Source organism: Parathielavia appendiculata (genome assembly GCF_033297405.1).
Source record: "Parathielavia appendiculata strain CBS 731.68 unplaced genomic scaffold N657scaffold_4, whole genome shotgun sequence".
In the NCBI taxonomy this organism is placed as follows: Eukaryota; Fungi; Ascomycota; class Sordariomycetes; order Sordariales; family Chaetomiaceae; genus Parathielavia; species Parathielavia appendiculata.
In genome coordinates this window covers 1,088,478-1,104,274 of record NW_026944223.1, presented here as the reverse complement: position 1 = coordinate 1,104,274, position 15,797 = coordinate 1,088,478, and the positions used below count along the sequence as shown (strand labels likewise).

The following is a 15,797-nucleotide window of genomic DNA, read 5'->3' as shown; positions in this document are numbered from 1 at the left end:
CTGCGAGTTCTCCCAGGTGCTGAATGTCATAAGCGGTTTGTTCTAAAGAAGTTGGGTGGGTGTCTTCTGCGACGGAGTAACAGTCCGGTTAGAGAGCCAATGCAGCCGGTACCGATCCACTTTGTGGGCATGGAAGATGAGCGCGGGCGGGTGGGACCATCGATAAGAAACCCCAGTTTCCAGGACCTTCAACCTCATCAGCTTCATACTGTGTAAGCGCAACCGCTACAAGTTCGATGGTGCCTTGCTTTGCCTAGATCACGCCTTATAGCCCTTTCCCCTGGCCCCAGGTTTTCTGCCTTCTCTTTTGGGCAGACATGGACAAGCACCGCTTCGAGCATGGCACCATCCTGACGGACGACGCAGTTGCCGAACTTCTGGCCAAGGAAGCCAGCGATGCATCCATCCGGTACTCCTCCATGGGACTCGAAGCCTTCAAGTCTACGAAGTAGGTCCCTCTGGATTCAGCAAGCAAGCTGATGTATCTGGACCCGGAGTGCTCATGGTCTCGCAGGCCGTCAAACAAGGCACGGCCAAACACACGCTTTCTGGGGCGCATCATCAAAGAAACAACAAGCCACAATGCCGCCCTGTTAGCGAAGGAGGCTGCGGAGGCTCAGGCCCGACTCGACGACTTGACCGAAGCTGAGGAGAAAAAGCGGCGCAAGCTCAACCCAAGCGCCTCAGACCTAAGGCGTCGGCAATTGGGCGATATATCCTCAATTCTGGCAGGCCGGAACCGGCGCGACGAGGCGGGGCGGCACTACAGGCCTAGTCAAAGAGATGGCGGGCGGGACAAAGACCAACCTCGAGATCGCTCACGCGACCAGCATGGCCGGCACAGCAGCCACAATGGGCGCCGCGACGACAAAGAGAAGGGACACAGGAAGCGTGACGAGCCGAAAACAGACGAACGTCGTCGTCGCCAAGGGAGGTCAAGCTCACCGCGGCAAGGGCATCATAGGCATCGCGATCGTTCACCGCTCAGCAGCAGCAATGAGGACAACCAACCGCATCACGGAAGCTCCCGCCTAGGCAAATCTTGGAAGGATCGCGATCTGATCGGCAGCGTGTCATCCAGGCACAAAACCTATGGACGGCTACGCGATGAGGAGGACACATACTCAGTATCTTCCAAAACCGGCGATCCAGTAGAGGAAGAGGAATCCGACCCATTAGAAGCGTTCATCGGCCCGGCACCACCGTCCAAACACCCCGTTCGGACACGCGGAAGAGGCGCCATCCGAGGCTCCGCGGCAATGGATAGCCGGTTCTCTGGGGACTATGATCCGGTCTCAGATGTGCAGGTGGAGCCCGCCGAGACTGAAGATTGGGACGAAGCGGTTGAGACGTACCGGGACCGTCAGAAATGGAAGCAACAAGGCGCGGAAAGGCTTCGTGTGGCCGGTTTCACCGATGAACAGATCAAACAGTGGGAAAAAGGGGGCGAAAAGGACATTGATGATGTCAGGTGGAGCAAGGCCGGTGAAAAACGTGAATGGTAAGTACAACTTCCTCGAAGATGATTTCAAACTTTCCATAACCAGGCATCCTTGGGACTGCCTAGAGGAGACATCTCTTTCCTCCTGTCTTAAATTGTCAAAGGGAGCATTGTAGCTAACTTTAAGCTCAGGGACCGGGGCAAAGAAGACACCGGGCTTTGACCAAACGGACGGTACTTGGGGCTTTCGGCATCTCGGCGGCGTTTCTGGAAAGGCGGCACTGCATATGAGCATCATCTAGCATTTCTCGGCGTTGGGGTGGGTTACCATAACTCTGATACGCGGCTCTGGAAAAAGGGGTGAAACTCTATGATATATCCATTGTATATGGAACATTCACAAGAACGTAATGGATGAAAAGCCCCATACTTCTGGCCTTTGCCTATTTCTGCTCTGAGCGTTGGTCACGCCAGCCCCCATCAGCGTAAAGTCAATCCGATGAGACAAATGACCTTCGCACATCTGGATCTCTTCATTGTCCAAAGCACTGGCCGATTGTCCGAATGCTGTTACATGGAGACGAAACACCCACCAGTCCGCATCACCAATGCGATACATAGCTAAACCTTCAACAACAGTGTACGACTCCCAGCCCTGGGCCCAAAGCATCCCAATGCCACCATATTTGCTCTTTCCGCATCGCTCGCGCTTCACATATTTTGTGTCCCGATTTTCACCGTCAGTGCCAACTGCCGCGCACATGGATAGGTTTCGGTAGAGTTGGCCGAGCCCTTTTAAACCCTTTATTTACTATCCCAAGCGATCTTTTGCCCTTGTTTCGTCTTAAGCTTCCCCTCCTTCGGCGCCGCCACCTTGACTGCCGGTTTCTGCGGCGACAAGTCCACCAGGCTATCCGCCTCGCGCTCGTCATTCGTGGCCCACATCCGCTCGATGCACAGCTCAAAGGGGCCCGGTATCCTGTCGGTCAACCCGATGCCGATGGACTTGACCTTTTGCCGCATGATCTCGGTCTGCGGCTCGACGACAAAGCCGTGGTTCGTCCGCACGAAGTCGTTCCACTTGATCAGCACCGTCTCCCACTCCCCCGGCTTCTTAACGAAGAGCCGATGCTGGTGCAAATCCGTCGGCACGACCGACTCGGTCTGCACGTTGACAAAATAGCTCCTGCCGTCCGACTTGACGCGCAGGGCGAGGTAGACGTACGGGTCGATGTTGAAGAGGCTGCGCCCGAATATGGTTGGCGGGCGGTCTCGTGTGCGGAAGGCCGCGTAGCCCGTCCGTTGGATCTCGGGACGGTTCCTGGGGAGTTCCGTGGAGATGGCTCCGTGGAAGCGGGCGTAGCCGGGGGAGTTTAGGGAAGGGGCAGGGATGCCGGAGGAGGGTGGTGGTGAGGTCACCCAGTCGAGGTTTGCGCTCGAGAAGCCGCCGATCTCAACGTCAGACATGACCTTGCAGTCCTGGATGGAGGTTGGAATGCGGAAGCTGTGGAGTTCGTAGGGGGTTTGGGCGCCCTTGATGCCCTCGAGGCTGAAGACTGTCGTGGTGTACAGGTCAGCAGCGGAAGGGGTTGGAAACAGGTGGTGGTACGCACCTATATGTGAAAGCCTCTTGAACTCATCTAGGCTGCGGCCGAAGAAGCCCTTGTAGAGCAGGGGTCTTGTCGCTTGCATGATGGGCGTGTCGTCTGCTGGATGCGACCAGAATTCTTCTGCTCCGAATGGCTAGTCGTCCAGTATGCAGGAGCGCCAGACGACTTATAGCTCTGCGCATATTCTCAAGAGCAAGGGCATAATATGTTGGGCATGAGCCGAGGGAGCTCAATCCAATCTCATTGCCAATGAGCTCTGGTTTGCTGGTAGGCTGATGAAGCTTTTGATGGGTTTTGGTGATTGGACGTCATCAGCCAGTCGCTGCGGCAAAATCACGCCAAGGGGTGTCTCCACTAAATCAACTCGCCGGGTCCAGTGCTGTGGACCAAGCTGTTAAGCCTCAACCATGTGCATATGCAAGTCCCCCTGAACAAAAAAGGGCCGAGGGGAACAAATTATGTGACAACTGGTTCTGCAAATTGAGATAGAACCAAGCAGATACATGCCTCGCCCAGCGCAACACATCAGCTTGGAATTCTCACTTTCGAGCTGGCCTGCAACAGCCTGGTGCGCCAGGAACGTCTCCGCACTACAAATTGGGTCCAGACTCTTTCTGATCAGAAGAACATGAAGGGGGCATTTCGCACTTCTGTCGGGGGTCTTGTGCTAAGCGATGTTGGGTTCTTGGCATCGCTGAAAGCTCACCCTGCTCGTGCACGGACTATATCAAGCAACTCTGATAACCCTGTTTTGGCTTAATGATTACCAGGCAAGAGGGTTTCTGTTAGTTATTTTAGCGTGTTAGACATATGATGGGGCCTTCATGTCACTTTTGATATGCAATCATTGATGTGAATGATATACCTGTGATGCTTTTTCTTTCTTTCTGGCTCACCTTCCTGGGCCCTAAACCTCGCAGACTGAACCGCCTTCAGCTTCAAGAACATATTACTTGGATTTGGATGTGTAAGTTAGTCTTGTCAGTCTGACACTTGATTCTTGCTCCTTGTGTCTCTGCCTCGGCAAGATACTGACCTCACTTCCCTTTTACGGGCCTGTGTCTTGGTTACCTGCAGATAGATACTCTTTGCTCTTCGCTTACAGCTTCAACTTCCCACAGCCTGTTTGTCAGGCCCAGCTCTCTTCAAGCATTATGACTAGTCTTGAAATACAAGAATCCCATGTTTCAAGCCAAATAAGCCGAGCAAATGAGCCCTTTTAGGGAAGGCGACATAACCGTCTAAGTCCCCGAGCCTCCCCAAGACACATTGCACTGAGTGCTTCCTGGTTGTTTCTGTGGTTCCTTTTTCTCGGGATCCTTCATGATGAAGGCATCACATTGTGGCATTCACATAACTTCCCTGGGATGACAGGCAAATCCTGTTGACATATTTACTTTTACTGTCCTTTCTCCCTGGATCAACTCTGGTGCTGTGCCAGTCTTATCGCATATTCAATTTTCCGTTCCCCAGTATCTCACGCCGGCTCATGCGAGTCGGCATCATATCTGAGTCCATTAGCGGTTAAATGTTAGGCCCGCCGCCATGTGGGTGAGAACGACAAGATGCTTTTTCGCCCTGTTTCTCATGTTGGCAGTGATTTTTCACCTACACTGCGCTTGGTCGGCAAGACCTTACTTGCCCGAGAGGAAATGGATTTGCTCTTCCATTTTAGGTTTAAAAGCGTGAGCCTAGGGTCAGACTTTCTGCTTTCACTCCTTAATCTAACCCAATCTCATTGAGTGATAGTTTCCAATTCAATGTGTCCTGGTTTCCGTTGGTTGTTTTCGGTTCAGGCCCTGTCAATGAACCTTTATCCTGCCCATCTATCACCTTCTGAATTTCCTAAGGGCCTTACAATCTTCATCTAGTGTCTGCTGTTATTCAAGATCAAAATTCAAAGGTAAATATGATCCATGTCCCATGCTGCTGTCTATGTATTTGTACGGAGTTGATCTTGCCCAAACATCGGTTCATGTTTGCTTAAATCCACCAGGCATTGCAACACCCGCAAAGCGGCCTTATGTTGATGTGATTACAGGTACTTCACACCTCTTCAACTAGCACGAACACACTTGCTCTACAATGAAGCTGCCGCTCTGACTAGGTTCAGTCCACACCCCACAGTAAGAGACGGCTCACCCCTTTTCACTTGGCATTCCCCTGAGCACACCAACATATACGTATGCAATGAGCTCCATACAAACAGAAGGCTCCCATTCTGCTTTGGACTCCCAAGCATAAACGCCTGAACTGAGCCATACCAGACACGTCCAGTTCACACAGGCAAAGCCACCAACTTGCTTGCCACTGCCATATATGCTCCAGCCAACCCCCTTTTCTGATTCCCCCCTCAACCACACCCCTGCATCATATCATGCCCCTTGAGCACATCCTACATCGCCCTTTGCGGACCCAACATCTTGGTGATTGCTGTCTTCCAGAAGTGACCTCAACAAACCCACACCAATCCACACCTGTGCTATCTGCTGTCGCCCTGATGTTGCCGCGCCTAAACGGGCAAGCGGGTCTCCAATGTTGCCGCCGTCGCCCGGTTGATCAAAACTTGAAAGCGGAGCCGAACCCCGACCTCATCGCCGTGATTAGGCTCCGAAAATTAACGGTTGCCGAACATCCCGGCCCCAATCCAGCTCCGTGATTCGCCGCCTACCCCTCGAAGTGCACTCTCTCATTCCTTGATCTGGCTTACCCAGCTGATTTGGTGTGATCTTAATCGCAGGCCGTTTTCCTGAGAGCATAAGTACCGGGGTGATTTCTTCCCTTCTGCTCTTCTTCTTCAACCACACAACCCAAAATCCGGCGAGCATTGTTCCGTCTCCAAGCTACCAGAACCATCACGGGTGAGTGAGGCATGCGTCCTCTTTCTTCCTTCTGCACCTTTGAACGACACCTCTGGGAAGAGGTCCACCCCTTTCGACCATGCTCTCCCTGCGTCTGGCTCTTTCTGCGGTTCTGCGGTTCCACGAGCATGTCCTGCACATTGAGAGCAAGAAACCGGTCCTCTGTAGCCTGACGAGTGTCTCGCAGCAAGTGTCGATGGTGTGTTTCCTGAGTTGGTGGTTGACGGCCTGAAAGACAAGGATACAAGGCATCTCCCCTCTTCTCAGGGCGCTGCGGCGACCACGACCGCAAGTGCTCCTTCCTGTTCTTGCCCAACACAAATCATCATCACTTCTCCCTCTTCCGACTCTGTCTCCTTCTTCTCAAACCATCACACAATCCCAATTCAACCCAGAACTCGAATCGAGGAGCCCAAACTCGAGCCAGTGTAAGTCCACCCGAGGGAGGTATCTTCATAAAATATCGTCTCCTTCCACTTTTTCATCCATCTTCCACTCTTTTCCTTCTTCATCTTCTGCTTGGTTTGAGAGCTGCTTGTTGTTGTTTCTCATATCGCGCTTCGCGTATCGCGCTTCGCGTTCCCGCATTGACCCCAATATCAACCACCAACTTCCCATCACCTTCAGGCAGGAACGTGTGTTTCTCACAACATCGCCATCAGGTCACGCCATCTTACTCCCCGATCTCGCAGACTTTAAGAGCATCCTTCACCCTTAGTCAGCACTCATCCTCTCAACTCTTCGTCTCGGAAAGCATTTCGACTTGACTTCCATCATCAAAGCCGATTACATCGTACCGACAGCAACAATGTCTGCGATGCTTCGTGCCAACAAGTCTGGCGGCTCCGCCCGCAAGGTCCGCCATGTTCGCTCTTACAGCCTGAGCGATGGCTCTGCTTCTGGCGGTTCATCCGACTCCGAAGAAGGTTAGTGACCAATTCATCAGTTTGAATCGCCCCTCTCATTTCCCTTATCATTCGTCCCATCCTTTCTCTGCTTCAACTGCAATCAAAGAGGATTGCAGGGTGGCGGGTAGCATGAGATGAGGGCTCAGGTGACACTCATGAGAGGGGACCTTGTTGATCGGTTTCACTTATTTGAACTGAAGTAGCTGACCATTTATAGCTGGTGCCCGCCTCTCTGCTGCCAGTCTTGATGATTCCCCTCCTCGTGTTCGGTAAGTCATTCCCGGGAGACGATGACGGCTTGGCCGTTCCGCTCGCTGACATGAAGAAGTTTCTCTTCCATCACCGAGGAGTTCAGCCGCCTGAGTGTCGCCTCGAGCGTTGCATCTAGCGGTTCCGAGTGTGGCAACAAGTAAGTTTTCTTTGTTTGTTTACTCCAGGGGCATGTTGTTGATGTTTGCGTGTTGCAGTTCGTCTCCTTTCCAGCTCGGCAATCAGCCCGACGGCGATGTCTTTTCTGCTACCCCGGTCAAGAGCGCCCTCAAGCTCAATAACCTCAGTGCTTCGGTCACGGATCCCTTCTTGGAGACCATTGCCAGAAACCCCGGCAGCGCCACTGAGGAGCGCCGCCTGACGCGTTCTGCCACGACCCCGAGCGCCATGTCACTGGCTTCCCCTATCGAGCGCGGCCTCCGCACTCCCTCCGCTCGCCATGAGATCGGTGGCATCGACGCCCAAGGCATCTACCCGCCCAGCGCGTGCGTCTTCATTGCCAAGTAAGTCGGCCTCGTCCTTCGCTTCCCCCTTTGACTGAGAGCAAGTCTGACAATTGGGTTTCAACAGTCTCCCGGAGTCCAAGGACGATCGGGCTCTCGAGGCGGCCGTAACGCGCGAGTTCAGCCGGTACGGTACGGTTTTCGTCAAGATTCGCCGTGAGGCCAAGGGCAACATGACTGGCATGCCGTATGCTTTTGCCCAGTACACCGTGAGTTATCCCATTCGCTCCTTGCAACCTTGGCTTGTCTGACAGTGAACAGAATGACGAGGATGCCAAGGTGGCCATGGAAGAGGGTAGAGGCGCCGTGATTCTCGGTCGCCCTTGCCGGACCGAGATGGTCAAGGCCAACCGTAAGTGTCGCATAACCCTCTGTCGATCGAAGACATCAACCCGCTGACGCAAGTTTCTTGCCGGTCGCAGGCACCTTTGTGATTTACAGCCGCCGCGGCGAAGATATCACTACCGCCATCGCCAGGGAGATCCTGGAGCCATACGGAGAGCTCAGCAAGTGCGAGATGCTGAGCGCACAGATGCAGGAGGCCATGGATTTGCCGCCTGCCGTCTTGGTGGAGTTCGCCAAGTTTGATCCTAAGCGCGATCTCAACTCGGTAAGCCTTCCGCTAACCGGCGCTACATCAGATCGCGTCCTGTGCGTACTGACGTTCTCCCACAGGCTGTCCGCCAACACGACGGCTACCGCATCGACGCCTTCGATGTGAAGAAGCGGAGTCCCATTTCGAAGACCGATGCTGACGAGGATTTCCTTCGTCGCTACGACATGGACCGCCGCTCCGTCTATGTCGGTGGCCTGCCCGTCGAGACCACGCGTCAAGAGGTCCTTGAGCTTTTCTCTGCTGTCGGCGAAGTCATCAGCTGCAACGTCCTGGCAAAAGCCAACTTCCACGGTCAGTCGATTCCGATCTGTCAAGACGTGTGGGCATGAGCACTAACCAACAACGCAGGCCATGTCACTCGCGTCTTCGCCTTTGTCGAGTTCGCCCGGGCTGACGCCCCAGACGAGGCAGTTAGGGAGTTTGTAAGTTTCGCTCACACCGGTGACTGCTCGATTGGTGCTGACGACTCTTCTCTGAAGAACAACGCCTTCTTCCGCGGAGGCATCCTGAAGGTCGAGCGGAAGGTCTTCAGGCACGTCGGCACGCCTCGGCGTGTCAAGTCCCAGGCATTCTCGGTCAAGTCCTCGACCACCCCCAAGACGCCGAGGACTGCCGCCGCCACCAGGTCGCCCATGGCTTCAGGTGGTCCCTCGGGCAGGCGCCAGGAGATGCCCGGCCCCAGTCCCGGGCCCCAGCACGGCTACAATTTCGCCAGTGTTGGACAGCCCTTCGCTCCCGCCGGCTACCCGGCGCCGAGCCCCGCCGCCGCTGCCCCAGCCAATGGGCAACCCCTGCTCGGTGCCAGTGGCCTCCCGGTCACTCCGTCGTCTGCGTTCGGCCCGAACGCGTTCTCGTATGCGGGCGGCTTTTGGCCTGGCATGTCTTTCACCCAGGACCCCGTCACCGGCCACACCTTCTGGGCTTACACTCCCGTCGGCGGCGCCAACGCGCCCGCCACCCCGACTCGCGGCGCCGGCCGTGAGCAGCAGCACTTCTTCCATGGTGCTTAAGAGAGGACGCGACGCGCTCTTCTCTCTCCCATGTCATTTTAAAGTGTCAGAGATACCCAACATTGGTTCCTTTCATCACTCTTCGGTTTTCTTCGGTCTGCATTTTTTTTTCGATTCCGGTTTCCTCATTCGGCAAGTCATGGTCGGCCTCATAATGTCCTCGGGCCACGCATCTCATCGTCGGCATGCTGGCCAACATCATTGACGGAGGCTCGACCAGTCTTCCCATCCGCCTGTAACGGGAAATGACGACTTCACGACTTTTGTCTACTCGGCCACACAGCTTGGGCCATGAGCGATGACAAGTTGTTGGTGATGAGTGGTGCATCAGCATCTTTGGTTTTCGGCGTCTCCTCTTTCGGTCTCCAAGGGATCAACGGTTTTCAACAACGGCGACTTGAACGACAACGTGTTCCTCATGGGCGGGGCGTCGGTGTGATGTACAAAAACTTGTTCTGATAACGGCATTGTCAGAGGCGTTCATGGCGAGGGTTGGCCGGGCGTCTTCGCCCATGGCCCATCCAGACCATTTGAGCCCTCTCATATATGGGTCCTCTTTTGTTTCCAAGGATTGGGGAACGTCTGGATGTCGTCGTTAATTTGGGAGTAGCGCAGAGGAGGGATGGGTATCGAGATGTATCTAACATTCAGATGACGACTCGACATGGCTTTCTGTCTGCTATCTCACTCCATAGAAACAAGAGGCAAAATCAACTGGGATTTCAATATGACGGTTTGCGTTTGGCGATGATGATGATGATGATGATGATGATGATGGTGGTGGTGGTGGTGGATGAGAATGGAAGGTGAGGATGCTTGGGTGGTTTCTTTGTCCGGTGGGTCAAGATCTTTGCTTGGCTCCAGTCTCCGCTCTGCAGCTGCAACCTACAACCCCCACGCGCCGTCACACAGGGTTACACTTTTAACGTTAGCTTCCTCGGCATGGGTTAGCCTCATGCGACTGACAGCTTGACAGGAATTCATTGGTCAGGCGCACTGAAAAGTTCGGCAGTCCACCGAGCCAGCAGAGGAGGGCAGTCCCCAGTCACGGATAGAAAAAGACCGCAGACCCAAAGCCTTCAGGGGTTTTCTGCGTTCTTTTTACATGCTTTCTGCTCCATCTTTCAAGACGCCTCGAGAGGAAAACAAACAACCAACATTGGCGGTCGAATAGTATTCTCTTGCCTCCTATATCGAACATGGGCCAGCCGTCCTTCGAGGCGTCGAACGCCCTTGTCTGGGTGACATATGGAGTATTCTTGTGAGACGAGACCCGAGACTCCTTAAACTGCCGCCTTGAGAATCCCATGCTAACGCGCTGCCCAGGATGGTCGGAACAGGCGTTGCCTGGAGGTTCAGGAACCAGAGCAAGGGCGAGTTCCTCGCGGGCAACAGAACTCAGACCGGTTAGGATTTTCTTTCACGAGGCGCTGAGAGGCAACCGAGGATAGCTCGTTCATCGTTTCCCAGCTCAATTTCTGTACCCGTCGGAGGTAAGAGGACGGATGCTAACCACATTCTCTGACAGCTTTACCGCTCGCCCTGAACTTCATCGCGTCCGGTGAGTGAGCAATGCGAATGAAGGGGCACCCAGAGATTGGAGCGGTAGCCACGCAACTCAACAAACGAAAAGCAACCCGGCAGAGACACAGCTGCTCGAGGATCTGATCGGGGGAGAAACGACCCAACAGCGACACTTGAGACGCTGGTATCAGACGACGAGGAAAGCCATAGGCTGACCACAGGTTCGTACCCTAACCTCACCAAGACTTCGCCCCTCACTCCGCAGCCTCGCGTCTTCCAAGCTGTTCCCTGACGACCGAGGGGATCTGCTTGGCTGCGGTGCAGAGGGGTGAAGATTGCGGCTCACTACGGGCGCCGAGTTGAAGCGGGTTCTCTGGCTCCAACCTCCATCACTCCTGTTCTCTTTCGTCTTTCTGACGGATAGAGCAGAAGTGGCAAGCGGGGGAGAGCCAGCGTCTTGCGGAAACGAAGCTGAGATTGTACCGTGATACTCGATCAAGTTAATGCTTGCGTGGGAAACGTGCTGCCGCTCTGATACCCTCCCCTCTCTGTCCCCATTCCTTCCCCTGTCAAATTCGGAATTGACCATACTGACCGCCATAGCCCTTGGATCCGGTATTCTCTTCGCTTATCCCCAGCTCGCGACACTGGCTGGCGTTCAGGGCGTGGTTGTCTACGCCCTGTCGTCTGCTTTGCCCCTATTGATCTTTGCTGCGCTGGGTCCCATCATCCGCCGCAAGTGCCCGCAGGGCTTTGTCCTCACCGAGTGGACTAGGCAGCGATACGGGACTGTCGCGGCCCTGTACCTCAGCTTCATGACCCTGGTCACGCTCTTTCTGTACATGGTCTCGGAGTTGTCTGCGATCGGCCAGGTCATCAATCTCCTGACGGGGCTTGACGGGCTGCCGGTTTTGATTGTCGAGTGCGTCATCACGACCATCTACACCTGTACGTCACGCTGTCCAGTCTATCGGCTTGAAGGGAGAGGAAGACTAACACGTCGGTCCAGCGCTGGGAGGTTTCAAGATCTCGTTTTTCACCGACAGCATTCAAGGAACCATGGTGCTTGGCTTGATCCTCATCGCCACCATCACCATCGGCGTCGAGACCAACATCGACACGAGCTTGATCGAACCGTCGGGTCTCACCCATGCAAGCCTCCTGGGCTGGCAGCTCGTCTACATCCTCCCCGTCGCCATCCTCACCAACGACTTCTTCCTGGTGAGTCCCACCCACCCCACTCCTCTCGTGTGACCTTTGCATCCCCAAAACCGGCACACAACAAGGTTCAGCTAACAGCCCTTCCAGTCTCACTTCTGGCTCCGCACCTTCGCCTCCAAAACTGATCGCGACCTTTGGCTCGGCATATCAGGCGCGACCGTCGGCGTGCTCATCATCATAACCCTCGTCGGCTCGACGGGCCTCGTCGCCGTGTGGGCGGGCGTCGTTCCTGGTCCGGATCCCGAGGCGCCCGTCGACGGCGCCGTCGCTTTCTTCGCCCTCCTCAACCAGCTGCCCAGCTGGGTCGTCGGCCTCGTCGTCGTCATGTCGGTCACGCTGAGCACCGCCGCCTTCGACTCGCTGCAGTCGGCCATGGTCACGTCCGCGTCCAACGACCTGTTCAGAAATAAGCTGAATATCTGGTGGATCAGGGGGGGCGTGGTGCTGATCATGATTCCCGTCGTGGTCATCGCCATTCGCGCGCCGTCCATCTTGCAGATTTACCTCATCTCGGATATTGTGTCGGCCGCGACCATCCCTGTGCTGGTGCTTGGGCTGTCGGATGCGTGCTACTGGTGGAGGGGGTTCGAAGTTGTGGTTGGCGGGCTGGGGGGCTTGTTCACGGTGTTCTTGTTTGGTACGGTGTACTACGGGGATGCCCGGCTCGGTGGCGAGTTGCTGTTGCTGCAACAGGGGCTGTTCACTGGCGACTGGGGCTGCTTCGGGGCCTTTGTTGCTGCGCCGGTTGGGGCGTTGCTCTGGGGCTTTGGGGCGTTGGGTCTGCGGCTTGGGATCCAGTACATCATGGCTCGATCCAAGGGGCAGCGGTTCGATGCGCTTGACCGCCCCATTGAGGTCAGCGCGCCGCAGCTTGTTGACCCCGAGGTCGGCAGGCACAGTGACCTCGGCGATGACATGGAGAGCTCATCTGACGCTCCCGGTCTGGCCAAGTCGACTGGCAAGTTCTTTTAGGGGAGGCACAAGGGTGGAAGACGGGAAAGTGGTGCCTCTAGACTCGGTAGAGGCTGCCCAGCAAGGCTCTGCGGTTGAGGTCAGGTAGACAGACGACTAATAGGCCGAGCTTCGGTTCAGAGAACGCAGAGTCGGGTAATACATTGTCAGTTCTCTTCCCTATTCTTTGTTTTACTTTTATGCTGAGGGGCACTGTTCTCGTGTTCTAGTCCCTTTGCAAGGGCCAACTGGCTTTGCTGTCCTCTGGAATAAACGCTTCATCCGGAAGTGTGATTCCCTGTAGTGTGTGCCCATGGTCCTGCCGCTTGGCTGTGCCAGGGGGGGGGGGGTAAGTCGACCACGTCTGCATCCAAGAGGTTAAGATATGTCAACCTCACGATGGTTCCCATTTCACCGCCCGCGTCTATCCATTGTTCTGCCCACACGTAAGACTCCCATATCGACTATTTCCCGACAAGATGTCTTCCGAGGAACCCCCGCGACAGCAACTAACGGCCGAGTGTCTTGAGGCGGCTCAAGGATATGCCTTGGACACTGTCGAATCGCTCAAGTCCCAGCTCAGAGAATTCCGTAGGCTGGAAGACAAATGGACAACCGAGACGGCTCGACTCGATTGGTAATTCCGCTCCTGTGCGTCCCAGTTAGGCCTCGACTTCGACAGCGCCCATGATGCAGACCTGGCTTTGACAAGGGAGATCGACGCATTATCTGCCAAAGTGGAAGTAGCCAATACGTTCTGTGAGAAAGTGGCGCTCGAGAGGCAAGAGGCTTTCTCGCAGAATAGGCTGGCTGCCCTGCGAGACCTGAGTAATGTACAGAACTGTAAGCAAGAATTCTCTTTGGGGGCTGTTTTCACCCCTTTTTATAGCTGTTTGAGATGCCATCCTGCTCCCGAGACCGCGCATTGCCCCCAAATCCCTTGGGATGTTTTCAAAAGAGGGAACCCACAGCTGACATTGTTGTAGGGATTCAAGCGGATTGTCGCACGGTACACTGCAAGCCGACGTCATCCAGCGTCCCGGACACGAGGGGCTTGGAAGCCAAGATCAAGAGCGGCGCCATGTCGGTGGACGAGCTGAAGGAAACCACCTTGGAGCTGCTGAGTGTGGCGCTCACTGTGCATGAGAAGGTGGACTTAGGAAGGAAGTGAGAACCGTTAGCTAGGTGCTGATTAGGATGATCCTTACGGATTTGGACTGGGAACCGGACGAAGCACCTCTGACGGCGCTGCTGCTGCGTCCGTGAGTGTTGAGCTGTAGATGGTATTAGCTGGCGTCCACTGAGCCTTTCGTACTAGAACCAAAGCGCTGTTTGATCCAAGGTAGAGCGCAAGAGACCATATGTGCTCCATAGTACACATAATAGTGTTTTTTTTTCACGGGATTTGTGGCATCCTGCCGCCACATATACACCTTCAATACATCCCTTGTGTCCATCGTACATCTCATTTACAAGACCAAGGCCGGCTTTCGCTCCAGCTTCTGGTACCCTGCTGATTGCCTCACCGTTGCTGAAGCAGCGTCTCGAGATGCTTCTTCTCCTCTAACCACCCCTCGACCGTCGTAGGCTTGAGGGTACCGATGATGCGCCACTCGCTCTGCTGCCACGTCCTCGGGTCGATGACGCACCCAAACGCCAAGTTTTCCACGACGTCCATCTCCTTCTCGCTGCCCGGAATCACCTGGCCCTGCGCATCGTACTGGACCCGGCGCTGCCTGCTGGAAATGGCCACGACGGCCTGGCGGACGACCGGGGCGTTGCGCTCGCGGGATCCGGGCGACATCCTGTGGGACTTGATGGACGGGTAAAAGGCCCTGTTGGTGTAGGCCACCAGCTCCCAGCCGTAGCGCCGCCCTCGCGGGCGGCTGTCGATGCTGGCGAGCAAGGAGCCCGCGAGCCTCCGGGAGCAGACCCTGTTTATGGTGTCCTTGTCTCCGTCAGCGAGAGCGGCGGCCATGGACCGGTGGAGTGCCTTGGCAGTGGGGATGAGAGCCGATCGGTTGGGCTTGAAGCGCGCCGCCTTGAAGATGGTGGGTTTGGAGCTGAACTTGACAACCATATTTGCGACGGTTTCCTGAAGTTTCATGCGGACCCATTGGCTTAGGAGTCGTAGTTTCTGGATCAGTGGTTTAGGGAACTGTGAGAAAGGCGGAAGGACGAATGTGGCTGTCGGTTGTAGCGCAGCCAGCGTTAGCTACGGCTCCTTGCTACCCCTGGATCCGGTTGAACGGGAACCTCAGCAAGACACACCTGGTATGACCATGGAGAGAGCCTCTGCCGTCCACTCGCTCAGGTTGCCATCCATTTTCTGCGCCATTTCCGTTTTTGGTGATGCTTGGTTCGTCATTCGAGGGGTGGCATGTTCGGCGGCGACCCGGGTCATGGCGGATTTGGACTGAGACGTGTGCAAGCCGTGCGCCTGCACGAGGCACATCCGAGTGACAGAAAGGGGCCATATCCTCGCTGGACCTGTCAACCTGGCGAAAAGTAGCTCTCGGGCCCTCAAGCCCAACCTCGACGACGACGACATGATGGTTGCTTCTTGACTTGGAAACCAACTGTTAATGCCCGGCCTGCGCCGTCTCCCTTTCCAACTGTGACCGATTCGAAAACAGTCGCGACCTCCTCCTCTTGCCCGTTATTCCTGAGATCGACGGCCGGTGCCGTTGGGACCCCGTCTGGCCGTGCGTCGTCGTCGTAAAAGGTGCCTAAGTTCGCGGCCAGAGGTCTCTTCAAGCTCTCATGCGATGAACCACTTAAATATTCCCATGCGCTGGCCAAAATTATGTGGGTCTTGCTGCACAGCAAAACCAATCGTGATCACCGCATTTGGGTCGCTTATCATGCTGAGGCCCCGCACA

The 15,797-nt window shown here is 55.3% G+C and overlaps 5 protein-coding genes across 5 annotated transcripts; 3 read left to right on the top strand and 2 right to left on the bottom strand.

Annotated features, from left to right (window-relative positions):
* The first annotated feature begins 118 nt into the window (after window positions 1-118).
* N657DRAFT_643885 (uncharacterized protein) lies at window positions 119-1,868 on the top strand. The gene is made up of 3 exons (XM_062792640.1): window positions 119-448; window positions 515-1,501; window positions 1,634-1,868. The coding sequence occupies exons 1-3, from the start codon at window positions 318-320 to the stop codon at window positions 1,662-1,664; spliced, it is 1,149 nt and encodes a 382-aa protein (XP_062648846.1). The 5' UTR covers window positions 119-317; the 3' UTR covers window positions 1,665-1,868.
* N657DRAFT_593961 (CIA30-domain-containing protein) lies at window positions 1,806-3,380 on the bottom strand. Its single transcript, XM_062789947.1, has 2 exons — window positions 3,055-3,380; window positions 1,806-2,997 (listed from the first exon to the last, which is right to left on the bottom strand). Exons 1-2 carry the CDS (start codon window positions 3,131-3,133, stop codon window positions 2,246-2,248), a joined length of 831 nt encoding a protein of 276 aa, XP_062648845.1. The 5' UTR covers window positions 3,134-3,380; the 3' UTR covers window positions 1,806-2,245.
* Window positions 3,381-6,720: 3,340 nt separating this feature from the next.
* Window positions 6,721-9,219, top strand: N657DRAFT_679861 (uncharacterized protein; the record flags this gene model as incomplete). Its single annotated transcript, XM_062796223.1, has 10 exons — window positions 6,721-6,838; window positions 7,038-7,089; window positions 7,149-7,229; window positions 7,288-7,593; window positions 7,661-7,802; window positions 7,855-7,945; window positions 8,016-8,203; window positions 8,269-8,500; window positions 8,558-8,631; window positions 8,689-9,219. The coding sequence occupies 10 exons, from the start codon at window positions 6,721-6,723 to the stop codon at window positions 9,217-9,219; spliced, it is 1,815 nt and encodes a 604-aa protein (XP_062648844.1).
* Window positions 9,220-10,235: 1,016 nt separating this feature from the next.
* N657DRAFT_643878 (uncharacterized protein) lies at window positions 10,236-13,096 on the top strand. Its single transcript, XM_062792639.1, has 6 exons — window positions 10,236-10,480; window positions 10,546-10,625; window positions 10,748-10,780; window positions 11,347-11,691; window positions 11,753-11,964; window positions 12,052-13,096. The coding sequence occupies exons 1-6, from the start codon at window positions 10,419-10,421 to the stop codon at window positions 12,934-12,936; spliced, it is 1,617 nt and encodes a 538-aa protein (XP_062648843.1). The 5' UTR covers window positions 10,236-10,418; the 3' UTR covers window positions 12,937-13,096.
* A 1,045-nt stretch (window positions 13,097-14,141) lies between these two features.
* N657DRAFT_643875 (uncharacterized protein) lies at window positions 14,142-15,734 on the bottom strand. Its single transcript, XM_062792638.1, has 2 exons — window positions 15,187-15,734; window positions 14,142-15,102 (listed from the first exon to the last, which is right to left on the bottom strand). Exons 1-2 carry the CDS (start codon window positions 15,464-15,466, stop codon window positions 14,438-14,440), a joined length of 945 nt encoding a protein of 314 aa, XP_062648842.1. The 5' UTR covers window positions 15,467-15,734; the 3' UTR covers window positions 14,142-14,437.
* Between the last annotated feature and the right edge of the window lie 63 nt (window positions 15,735-15,797).